The 13,011-nt window shown below is 47.6% G+C and overlaps 1 protein-coding gene across 1 annotated transcript in view; it reads left to right on the top strand.

Annotated features, from left to right (window-relative positions):
- The window catches only part of Scd5 (stearoyl-CoA desaturase 5), a 107,645-nt gene that overhangs the window by 44,039 nt on the left and 50,595 nt on the right, over nucleotides 1-13,011 (top strand). Inside the window, 2 exon segments of the mRNA XM_055594523.1 lie at nucleotides 8,479-8,564; nucleotides 8,566-8,607. Coding sequence (XP_055450498.1) covers nucleotides 8,479-8,564; nucleotides 8,566-8,607 — 128 coding nt within the window.

Raw genomic sequence — 13,011 nt, forward strand, 5'->3', positions numbered from 1 at the left:
TTAAAAACTTGCTTTTGAACACAAGAGAAATTACAGTGTGATTCCAGGCCATGGGAATAATGCCCATGGGGGGAAATAATGTCAGAGGGAATCCTGCTGAGCAGTGTGTGAGGATGTGTGAGGGAGAGACGGTCTTAGGGCAGTGAGGGTCGTGTCTGCAGTAACAGAGATGGAAGGGTGCCCGGTCGCAGATGCCGATGGGTGGAGATGGAGCATCTGGGGAAGCTCTGAGGTCGAACCTTCCTGGAAGAAGTGCGCAGTTGCTGAGAGACTCACAGGATCGCTCGGGAGAAGCTGTGTGCAGCGTGATTGGAAGAGTGTGGGTGCCAGGGGTTACCACAAGCATAATGGAATTCAGAAGCTGTCAGTAGCCCATGAAAAAGAAACCCAGTGCTCCTCAGGCCACAGGGTCCAAGACTTGTGTGGAAACCCTTGTGATCTTGAGAGAACCATTCACCTAGTGCCTAGGAATGGCCTCAGAATCTTAAGCCCCCAGGTCTAGTGGACACACTGTAGCATGTTCCTGGCATGAGCAAGCATACAAAGCCCTGGCCAGGGCACAGGCTGTCTCCCTTATTGAGCCAGGACTTGGGTCCTCAGTTTTAGTGCTACTTGTGTGTCTGTTACAAATGCAAACCCAGCCGCACACCTGTATTCCTGGCACTCTGGAGGCTGAGTCAAGGACCCTGTCAAAACAAACAGAAACACCAAGACCTCCAAGCCGAACCAAACTGTGTTAGGCAGTGTTATCAGGGTGCAGGCACATTATAAAAGGCAATTTATCAGACTGGCTGACACGGGGGCTGGGTGGAGGCCTAGAAGATCCTTGTGTGGTCCCTAGCACTCAGCCCCTACCGGGAAGCTGGAGACATAGGTGTGTGATGGCAACAGTCTTTTGGGGCAGCAGCGACAGACACACTTGCTCTAAGCAAAGGCAGGCAGGTGGCAAGACCTTTGCACGTGGGCTGCCTGGGGGGGGGGGGCTGCCCACTTTGAGGCCAGGCCTCCTTGCCTCAGTTAATCTTCTCAGGAGATACGCTCACAGCCACTCCTAGAGATGCACCTCCTAGGTAATTCCAAGTCCTGTCAACATGACATCAAGATGCCTCACCAGAGCAAACAGACAAGCAGTCCCAAAAGTTGGTGTCCTCGCCTCAGACCTCAGATCAGGCGGAATCTTCGGGGCGGGGCCAACACCAGCATTTTACCAAGATGTCCTGGAGGCTTGCATGGCGTGAGTACTATGACCCTAAATACTAGTGCTCTTTCATCCTAGTCGTATGTTTTTACTTTATTTATTAAATTACACCAAATAAAATGTTTGGGCTGGGAAGACACGGGCACGCGCGCGCACACACACACACACACACACACACACACACACACACACGATGTATAATCCCTTACTCCTCCCAGGAATCCAGAGAGTGTAAGGAAGCCAGAAGGGCCGAAGCCACATCAGGAGAACAAGCAGGGAATCGTTTCAAGAAGAGCTTTCCTGGGACATGAATGAGAGGGTCCCTCTCCCTCTCCCTCTCCCTCTTCCTCCTCTTCCCCCTCTCATCTCTAGCACGATTAGCCAGCATGGTTGACTGGCTGTTTCCTTGCAGGGACTCTCTGTGTTTTGCACAGTGCATGGCAACATAGCTGGCCGCTACCCACTAGAGGCCAGTATTACCCTTCAGGTTTCAGTTGCAGCAACCAATGATGTTAAGGCCATCGCCATCGACAGGCACACAGCCTTGCGGCATGACAAGGAAGCCTTGCGGCATGACAAGGAAGGAAACCTGGCCTCCGCCTGAGATCTACAGACTCAGAGTGAGGTCAGTAGCCCTCCCTGATAAGGCAGGGGTGAGGCTACATTCCACGGCCCATCTTCCCACTTGCTAGGGGAGGCGTGAACTTTGTGTCTGTTATGTTTCTTCATCTTTTCTGCAAACCCAGGGAGTGTTCTCCTTTATAAAAGAAGAAACCAAGCTTTAGGGAACCATCAGGTAAGTTGTTTAACAGGGATAGTCAGTCCTGAGTCCATCTTAACTATTATGCCACAGAGCAGAGTACAGAGTGCATATACACATTGCTTTTTGTGTGTATGTGTGTATACATAAGTGCTGGTATGTATGTGCGTGTGTACTTGTGCATTTTTGTGGCGGCCAGAGGTCGATGGCCAGTGTCTTCCTCAATCTCTCTTCACTTCATTTTTTTGAGGTCTTTCCTGGTCTGCAGCTCCCTGATTTGGCTTAGCTAGCCAGCCAGAGAGCTCCAGGGACTGTCCTCGCTTTTACAGTGCTCCCTTGAAGCCACAAGCATCTTAGCAGCTGATCTGTCACCCTTGTTCTGACTTGTGTTTTCTCTATCTGTGTCTCCATCTATGGGCCAGCAAGCCTTTCTCTGTCTCTCTTTAAGATCATGAGATGATTGGAGAAATAGCCAATAATTGGCCAGTACTCCGACCTGATTTTCCAAACACTTGAGCTAGTTAGGCAGAAAAGCAAATATCAAAGAGGGATGTCATCTTCAATGCCCCTGAAGGTGTCATCTTGTCCCTAGGAGTCCTCACCTGTTTTCTCTACTTCTCCCCAAGTCCTTGGTGGAAGATGGTTCCCTGTGGCTGCACAGGCCTGGATATCAAAGGCTGTGCTGTGAGGTGCCTGCAGGCAGCTCACACCATCAAAGGCTGCTGGGTGGGGAGCCAGGAGCATGCGAACAGGCCCTGGATGGAGTCCGCATCAACCAGTCACTTAGCATTTACCCGGCTGGCAGCAGCATCGCAGTGGGCTGGCAGTGTGGCAAGGCAGCAGTCTATCTCAGCACCACCAAGGGGTCTGACGGAGCAGACGGGGTGTTTGCTGCTTCCAAGGCCAGGGTTTCCCAGCGCCTGAGCAAATTCCGTCTAAGATCTCAGCTGAGCTTGAAGTACAGCCAGGATCCATGACTGTTTTGCTGGTCTGAAAGGGCTTGGGCTAGGTATTTAGCCCCAGCTCTATCACTTAGAGATCCCAAGTTATTTGCTGAATGTGTCTGGGCCTCAGTTTCGCACATCTGTAAAATGGGAGTTGTGGTATCTACTCACAACAGTGAAAGTGTGATTGGTAATGTGACAGTCCCCAGTGGCTGTGGCTCACCTGCTGGACACTTGGGTTACGCCTACCTTCTGGCTATGTGAATAAAGCTACTGTGAGCACGGGCTATGTACAAAATATGTCGAACCCCAGGTCTTCCGGGCACCAACGCAGATGTGGAATTGCGGGATCTAGTGGTGACCCTAGCTTTGCCATTTTGAGGACCCGGCACGAGTGTCCACGTGGGCCGCTCCGGCTTCCCATCCATCCCCACAAGCAGGGCGGGAGGCTACCCGCTTCTCCATTTCCATGCGATGTTTTCAATTTCCGGCCTTCTCCATAACCGCCATCCGAGTGAGGCTGAAGTGGCCCTGTACGGAGATAAAAGTATGTTCAGAAACAGGACCTTCTTTTCCAGCCTCAGGGTTCTGCATCTACAAGCAATTCTGCTTGACTGTTGTCTCCTCTTCCCGCCTGCTCGGGTGACATCTCATCCTTAAGGTACTAGCTTAGGCCACAGCCTCTGCACAGCTGCTCTGGGAGTCCCAAATAAATCAGCCCCCTTTATATCTCATACACCATTTGCTTCAATTCCTGGCAGCTCCGTGTAGGGCCCGAACGGGACTGACAGGACTCAGACTCCGAGAGTGTGCAAACACAAACGCAGGTTTTGATTAAGTGATGCGTTCCACCATGCAGGGGTCAACCATTCTAGGAGACAGTGACCCCGAGACAGAGGCCTTTTAAAGGGAATGTACAGGCGTAATGAGCCAATCTCTATTCTGATGGGGGCGGGGAGAGTAAGGAGCAGTTACACAAGGGCATAAGTTGATTGGTCGGGGCCAGGTGCCTTTCGGCCACATGTGGTCGCACTTGAAGCTGATTGGCTCAGGTTTACCCGGGACCTTTCTCGGGCTTTCCCTGGAGCTAGGGGCTCCGTGGGCCGAGGTCATCTCTGTCTACGACAGAATCTAGAGACAAAAGGGAATCTCTCTGGCCCTCCCGATTTGATGTAACTTCACATCATCTGGCAAGCGATTTAAATTGTCAGATCACTGGGAGAGGCGCCTTCCGTGATCAGGTACCAGTATATAAACCCAGACCTAAGCTCAACGACACATAATGGTACATAATGGGAGCTCAGTAAATGATCGCATCAACTTGGGTACTCTCGTTTCTGGAAATCAGGCTCCGTCAGGCGCGGAACAATGATCGTGGTGTCCGCGAAGGAATGGGAAAGACGGGTAAAACAGGACTTGGAGCATGCGCTTGGGTTCTGAGCTGCTTGGAAGGCAACCAACGACGCAGCAGGCTCCTGCAGGGCCGAGGGCGGTGCCCAGGGGCCAACCAGTAGGCATACCAGCATGAGCCTTCCCGCCTTAGGCCGGTCTGTGCTCTCTCACCTGCTCTCTCCTTCACCGGTAAGGCAGAGACCATGACGTCACCCTGCTTAGACCCCGCAGCAAGGGACAAAGAAGTGAGTCTACATAAAGCACCGAGAGCCAGGCCTGGACCCCTGCGCGCTCTCAGTGATCTGAGCTGCGATTTTTCATCAGCCTTCATTCTGACGGAGAGACAGATCTTCAAGACCCCAGGCTTCTGCCAATCGCTCCTTCTCTCTGACTCTTAAAGTGCTCTCCTCTCTCCCTCTGATGGGGTACAGGAGAGTGAGCAGATCTTACTTTCTTTTTTAAAATCATCATCTCTCTAGGATCCTATTTCGTAGGGAATTATCACAACCTCATTTGCCAGTATTGCACTAACAGGAGAATCAGGGTAGGGGAGGGCTCTGCCTCCTACCTTAGAAGCGCTGGAAGTCATGGGTCTTGTCCCTAGCAGCTAGAGCTGAGGCTTGGGACCCGAGGTTTTTTTGTCTCCAGGTCCTAGGTTTTGGTAGATTGAGACATAGGTCTTAGAGCAAAAGGAGCCTTCCCTGAGCAGCTGTGGAAAACTGAAGTGACTATGGTCTGGAGGTCAGCGACGTCAGGTTGATGGTTAGTTACACACTAGTGATGTCCTGGGCCAACAGCTGGTTTTATTTTGTGCTGTGTCTTTCATTTTACCTGTATGTGGAGGCCCAGGAGAAATCAGTTAAAAATAAAATATAATAGGAATAAAGCAATCATCTAAAGCGAATGGCTTTATTGAATTCTGGCTTCCATGTTCACTGATTTGAAGAACATCACTTTTTAGTACATCCACAAGCTGTACCACTGTCCCTAAAATCAGTTATAAAACATCCTTGCCTCTAAAACCATCACCAGTTACTCCCTAGTCCCCTCCCCCTGCAGGTCTGCAGAACAGACCTCATGCCACATTATTCTACTTTTCAGCCCTCAGATGGAGAACTATTCTGTAACCAGAATTTAAATCTTCCTTTTCCGAAGGGAAGGTTCCCGCATAATAAGGCCTGTGTTAGCTATGTATAATGTATGGTCCCCAAATATAGCGACAGAAAAAGCGTTTTCTTCCTCACAGTTTGGGGTGTGGGCCAGGGATCCGGGAGCAGCTTAGCCCAGAGCTCTGCCTCAGGACCTGGCATGAAGCTGTTGGGTCAGAGTGGCGGCCATACTCCTGTCTGTGGTGGTATCCAGCAGCTGTGAACTGGGAGGCCGGAGGAGCGGGGAGGCTGGGGGAGCGGGCAGGCTGGATGAGCCCTCTGTCCCTTGCTGCATAGCCCCTCTAATGCGGCAGCTTATCCCATCATGTCTGACTCGTGAGAGAAATGTGCTTACAAATCTTCTGTCATGTAAACTCAGAGCTGACATTCCTTCACTTTTCTACGTTCCTTTGATCAGAAATAAAGCACTAAAGGGGACATAAAGGCCTTGAGTGGGTGGTGCACAGCTGGCCATCTTTGGGTCGTAACCAAATAGTCGCTTCCCTCTCAGCACAGCCTATAGAATGTTGGCACTGGAAACGCAGACCACCTTCAGCATGAAAAGGGAATGTGTTGACTGCGGCAGTTCAGAGGAGCGTTGAGGAGACGCACTGGCTGGAGAGAATCATCAGGCTTCTAGGCCTGCAGCCCAGAGCTCAGGGCAAGAAGTTCTGTGGCCCCCCAGGGAATCCCAGCGTCTTTGCGCCTCGCTTTTTATTCTCTGCTTAGGTTGGTGGTATGTGAGTACTAATAAAAGCCCAAAGTTGGGCTTTGACCTAGAAAAGAGACAGAGCTGATCCAGCTGCTTGGTCTAGTGGTCAGGAGGACTGGGGTTTCATGCTTAGCCAAACATGGGCTGCACGAAAGCCCCCAACAACCAACACTGCCCAGTGCTGGCTTGAACCGTGTTAGCACTGCACATGGACAGACAGGCTACGCCAACGACCCTTACATTTTTGGAGATTTGCCGAAGGACAAGCTGATGCCGCATTCTTCAGCAAGGGCCTCACTGAGAAACATGGATTACAGTGTTATCCACAACCCCCCACACACATACACAATGTCTTTCATAGAATCTTAGACTTACTTGTATTGCATCCAAAAGGTAGAGTCTTGGCTTACTGGCAAGTAGAGTCACATCGAATATTTCCGTTCTAGATTTTGCCTCCTACTTACCTGACAGTTGAAAAATTAATAGTAGAGACACAAAGGCCAAAGATGACAGGGAAAATAACGCTCTATTCCATGGGCTCATAGCCAAGGTTAAATTATCATAGCAAAGGACAGCAAAGCTCTTTATTTACTGTGCTTTTGTGACTCATGGCTGGATTGCAGTTTGTCTTTTGCTTTTAACCTCTCAACTAAAGAATGAATTGTCATGTTCATAAAAGCCACGTGTATTCAGGAACTCCTCCATCTCGGGGCTGAGGGTAAATATTGCTTTCTGAATTGTATAAATGGAGATGGAGACTAAGCTCAGCTGGCATTTAACTCTGTAAGATGTAACAATGTGTTCCTATTAAATATGCATATTGACACTGAAGTTACCGGAATTCTTCCAGAGAAGAGCTACGCAGATGTCCCCAGCTTGTTCTGGCCTGGGACTGTTAACAACCGTCCACAGCCCAGTGTGTTTGCTTTGTCAGCTCCTTACGAGGGGCCCTGCAGTGCGGAGTGTGTGGGCCGCCTTCCGACAGCCAGGCTTCTCTTCGCTGGATGTAAAAGTGAGAGGCTTCCTCACTTGGAAACAGCAAGGTATAGAGGGGTAAAGGTAAGGCTTAATGGATATTTCCTAGAAACAAACAATCGTGTTGTGGTCAGGAACTCAATTCTTGACTCAGAAAGATTTAGAGTCTACCATTATCAATGGTGCTAAGATGTCTGAACCTGTGCATTCAAACAAAGCTCACACCTGTAAGCTTGCTTGATACAGTCAATATAACCCAGGTGAAATACACAGCACCAATGGACACACTGTTTTAATGCCATTGGAGCTAGATGCAATAATTGTAGGGATCATCATTGTTGGGTTCCTACTGTGGACAGATAGCATCTCCCAGGCTTCCGAAGAAAAGGCAAGCCGCCACCACAATAGCCATCATCACCACCACTTGTACCATCATTACCACCATCACCATAATAACCATCACTGCCATCACCACTCTTACCACCACCTGTGCCTTCATCACCATCACCACCATCTCTAACTTCTCCACCACCATCACCATCGATACCACTTGCAGCAAAAGCAGCTATGGTGACATGGGATCTCTTAGCAAAGGCATGGAAACAGGTATGGGTTGGGCTTACACGTAGGATTTACCAGTTAACCTCTCAGGGATCCTGACCCTCAACTAAAAGACAAGGAGGGGTGGTAAGGCCTTTAAGCCCCACTCTCAGTTGGCTATGAAAACATCCCCCACCTGACATCTGCCATCTCTAGGTCTCCAGAAGGCAAATCTCACCATCCCTATGGTCAGGTTTATCTTCATTCATAGTGGTCCACACCATTGTTGTTAAGTCTGCCGTAATTTCCATCAAACCAAGACTCATGGAACCATGATATGGGCCTGCTGCTTACATAATGCTCTTCCTAGGACACTTCCAAGAGCCAATGAAGAGTTGGAGAGTGCCCTCACTCCCAGGAGTGTAGGCAGAAAGATAAACCAGAACACAAATGTGCACTCAAGTGTTGAGCCTTTGTGTGAAGATCTGAAGGACTGGCAAATAAAAGGCTTAGTTGGTGTTGGGGAGAAATGGTGTTGAAAGCCTCTGGAAGTTAGGCCAAAGTTTCCAGAAAGTTCTTTCTGCTTTTTCCCAGTTCTGGAAAGCTACCCACTGAAAACAAACAAACAAACAAACAAACAAACAAACAAACAAAAACTGCTTCTTTTCAAATTACAGATTCTTCCTGTTGCAGCATCTTCCATGGATGGATGCCATTTCCCACGAGTCCTCATTCAGGAGGGGAAAACAAAGGGTGGCTGAAAGGCGTGGTGACAGTGGTTGCCCTTTGCCCTTTCTTGTGTCTTGAAGACTACTTCTGCTTCCTCCTGACTCCTCCGGGCCTGAGGACTGGTGCCCATTGCCTGTGGAGCCACAGGTCCTACAAGGCCAAGCTACCCTCTCAGGATATTTCTGGCCGCTGCCAACTCCATGGTTTTCCTGATGGGAATGGAGGGCTGGTTCCTGGGGACCAGCTGCAATGTGAGAGGAGAGAAAAGATGGGCTGGTCCTTCTCTTCACTTGTCCATTGGTCAGCCTCAAACACTCTCAGACTACCCCAGACTTTTCTTTGTTTCTTTTTAATTTCCTAGAGCTTTAGATACAATAAAATGTGTCTCGGGGGATTTTGTGCCTCAAATCATGCTGCCAAGGAGGGAAGGAGACTTCTCCATCCAGAATCCATGTTATGAAGATATCTTGATGCCTCAGCATTAGTCCTCTATGTATTTTGCACTTGAGCGTCACAATACCCCACAAGGTAGCTGTTGCATGAACCCCATTTTACAGACAGGGAAACTGATGGGTTTGTTTCTTTATTTGTCTTGAGACAAAATCTTAAATAGCTCAGACTAGCCTCAAATTAGTTATATAGTTGAGGCTGGCTTTGTGTGTTTGATCCTCTCAAGTGCTGGGATTAGAGGTATATCCTGCCACAGGCGGTTTATGTGGTGTTGGAGGTGGTCTCATGGAGGCTAGGCAGGTAGTCCACAAACTATGTCCCATCCCCATCCCCTAAACCAGTGGTTCTCAACCTTCCTAATGCTGCGACTCTTTAATACAGTCCCTCATGTTGTGGTCACCCCTACAGCCATGCACTTTTTTTTTTTTCATAACTATAATTTTGCTACTCTTATGAATCATTACCTAAATATCTTTGGAGACAGAGATTTTGCCAAATGGGTCACAGCCCACAGGATAAGAGTCATGGCCCTAAACTGACACTTAATAAGGTTAAATAACCTAGTCCATGAACATAGGTAAAGTGTGTGGCATCCCAGACGGGTAAATGCAGGCACTCTCACACCGAGGCTATCATGCTTACAAAACCTAGCCCTCCAACCGCCCTGCAGAATCACAGTGGGAGGTCTGTTGGATGTGGAGACCAGGACACAGGCACTTAGCTTTGACAGATGCTAGCTGTGAATCACACATCCTCTCTACTTCATCCCAGCCTTCATTGCCAGAATTACTGCATAATCGCTGAAGGCTGCTCTGCACTGCGCTGTAGAAACTTACAGAGACCCCTAGACACCGTTCTCTTTGCACCACAATTGGGCTGTACCCTTCAGGTCAGTTCCAGTCCTGGACCCTCCCTGTCACCTTCCACACTTTCTGAGTTCCTGGAATTTTGGTTTGACCGTAGATTTCTGTCTTCCCAATTCCTCATCTGATCGAAGCTGCTTCAGTAGGAACAACTTGTTTTCAAAGTTTCTACCCATGGTTTGCATGCAGACGACTCTAGGCCTGTTTTTTTGTTTTGTTTTGTTTTGTTTTGTTTTTGTTTTTTGTTGTTGTTCTTTGTTTTTGTTTTGTTTTGTTTTTCATTCACTCAGAAGGGATGTTGATTTAAAATCCTGGAAACAAACAATCTAGGAGCCTCCCTGACACACCCCTGCAGTGGCCACCTCTGAAATGGGCCTCCCATCCCTCCAAAAATCTGACCCAAGTGTTTCTCTAACTGCCCTCATGGTGAAGAATTCACTCCCCTATTTTAGGCCTCTCTATGGTTGGATTGTTCAAAACAGCTCAGTCAGGAAACACTCTTGGTGTGAGGGGTCTAGGCTCCTAGTTCAAGCACAGCCGTGACTTAGTACCAGAGTTCCCAGAACACAGCGCTGAACACAGAGGAGCAGCCGGCAGCTTCTTGGCTGCATTTCTTTTGCTTGCTCTTTGCAGCGTGAACTCTGTGCTTTTTACTTTGAGTTCAACCACCGTCTTATTGCCGTGTCTCGCTTCATTTATTATAGATTATGAGCTCATTGGCTGAGGTCTGAGACGCCACTCAGGACTTACGATTTTCATTTATTTTGTTCAAGCAGTTTATTGTATTTAGCTTCCAATTACATATTCATGTAGTTATAAAACAGTCCGATTATCGGCATGTTCTTTTCAGGATAAATAACTTGTGCTTGAGAGCCTAAACTCAGTGAATTTATTTGTTTATAACTCACTATTAGAAAACCTGAGTTTCCATGACAAAATATCACAGAACAAAGGATTTGAAAAAAGTACATGGTAGAGGATGAACCCAGGCCTTAGAACAAATTCTTGGCTTTGCCTTCACTAGCTAAGGGCCTTTATAAAAATCTTTAGTTTTGTCTACAAAAGGAGCATAATTTATCAAACAGGGTCACTGGACTGCAAACCAGCCCACACCTGGTTGTGACAGCTGGTAACACACACCTGTTAACCTAGCACTTGGGAGGCTGAGGCAGGAGGATTTCAAGTTCAAGGCCAGTCTGGACTATATATTGTAAATAAAAATCAGTGTTGGGCTATATAATGCTATTATTTGTTGCCCTATAATTATTACGTGGTATTACTTAACCTGTTATCACAATCAAATAAGACACAGATACCTGTTAGATTTATAATTGCCTTATTTACCCTGGGCTGGGCAAATATTCTACCTACACTGTCTCAATAACCTCACTATCCATCTCCCAGCCCCATCCAATGCCATCCGCCTAACAGTTCCTATCTGGGCTACCTTCCATCCATAATCCCAAGATACTTGCTTATATTTTTCATCTTGGTGTTTTCTCTATCCATGCCATCCTTGGAGTCCTTCCTCCTGGCCCACATGGTTCCTTCTCCACCCTAACTCATCATGGTGCCCTCCTTCCTCCTCTCTTCCTGTCTTTGTGTTCTTCCCATGATTCTCCTTTTCCCAAAGCCCGGGAACCTTAACAAGCCTACCCAAATCTTCCCTGCCCGGGTTTTAGGCCTTTTATCAACCAATTAGGTGTAATGTCCTAGGCAGGTTTACACAACAAAGATAGGTTTATCCAGGCAGTAACCAGATCTTGAGGGCCAGTACTTAGCATCAAAATACAAGCATCAGACCAACCCCCAACAACCATGCTTTTAAAAGTGTTTTTGGTCTCTGTGTGTGGTAGCATACATCTTTGATCCCAGCATTCAGGAGGCAGAGGCAGATGGATCTCTGAGTTCCGGGACAGCCTAGCCTACAGAGTGAGTTCCAGGACAGCCAGGGCTACACAGAGAAACCCTGTCTCAAAAAAACAAAAAACAACGATAAAAAAATGCTTATAGTAGCATCCACTAAATATGATTCCAGGACAATGTATGGTGCCCCAGGACTCAGTTTAGACCATGCAACCCGTGAACAATCTGAGAGGGTAAAAAGAGAGTGGCATGGTCTGCCAGTAAGGATTGTCCCAAGCCCTGACTAATGCAGTCTGTGATTTGCTTTCCCTTTGCTCTCCTCCTGGACTCTTCCAAACACTTGCTCTTACTCTCTCTCTCTCTCTCTCTCTCTCTCTCTCTCTCTCTCTCACACACACACACACACACTCTATCATGTGTGTCCTTGTGTACATGCCAAAGTGCATATGTGGAGGTCAGGGGACAACTTGTGGGAGTCTACTTTCTTCTATCATGTGAGTCCAGAGATGAAGCTGAGGTTCCCAGACTTGGTGGCAAATGCCTTTACACATTGAGCCATCTCGACTATACCTTTTTAAAGTTAGTGCTTTCCTCCAAATCCACAATGTATTTATAACTGCTTCAAGTCTACTTCCTCTCTCTCTCTCTTTCTCTCACTCTCTGTGTGTGTGTGTGTGTGCGTGTGTGTGTGTGTACACGTGGGTGGCCACCAGAGGTCAAAATGTTGGGGTCTTCCTCAATGGCTCACCAAGCTATTTGTCACTAAACCTGGCTTATGGATTTGGCTAGGACAGCTGGCCATCATGCCCAAGGCATATCTCTAGATATAGGAATATCTCTGACTCTCCAGTACGTGGATTACAGGCTCGTGCCATTGCACAGCTTTTCTGTGGGTTCTGAGGATCTGAACTCAGGTCTTCATGCCTGCATGGGAAATATGTTACAGACTGTGTCCCTCACCCAGGCCTCAGGTCAATAGTGCAAAACATAATACTGCATTCCAGTTCCTCCCTCCTGCTCTTTGTGACGTTGATACCATTCATTCTACTTCTTCATAACCTAAAGTCACGTTTTACCTTGTTGCTGTTAGGTGGTAGGTCTGTTTAAAAAAAAAAAAAAAAAAAAGGATGGGAATTTTTATTTACTTTCCCTTGCTTGCTCTTTCTCTCAGCTATGATTTTTCTGATCTATTGGACTTTCCTTCTGTTTGAAAATCTTCTTTCACCATGCCTTGTAAGTCAGGCAGCAAATTTTCTCCATTTTTTTGTGAGAAAGAACTGTTTTACTTTTAAAGAATAATTTCAATCACAGGATTCCTAGGTTGGTGGACTATTATTTTCCTTTCAGCACTCTTAATATTTTGTTCACCTGTCACTTGCATGGTTTCTGAAGAGAAATCATGTGAGTCCCAGAGATCAAGCTGAAGTCACCAGA

This window comes from Psammomys obesus, unplaced genomic scaffold (assembly GCF_907164565.1).
Source record: "Psammomys obesus unplaced genomic scaffold, mPsaObe1.curated_primary_1811, whole genome shotgun sequence".
In the NCBI taxonomy this organism is placed as follows: domain Eukaryota; kingdom Metazoa; phylum Chordata; class Mammalia; order Rodentia; family Muridae; genus Psammomys; species Psammomys obesus.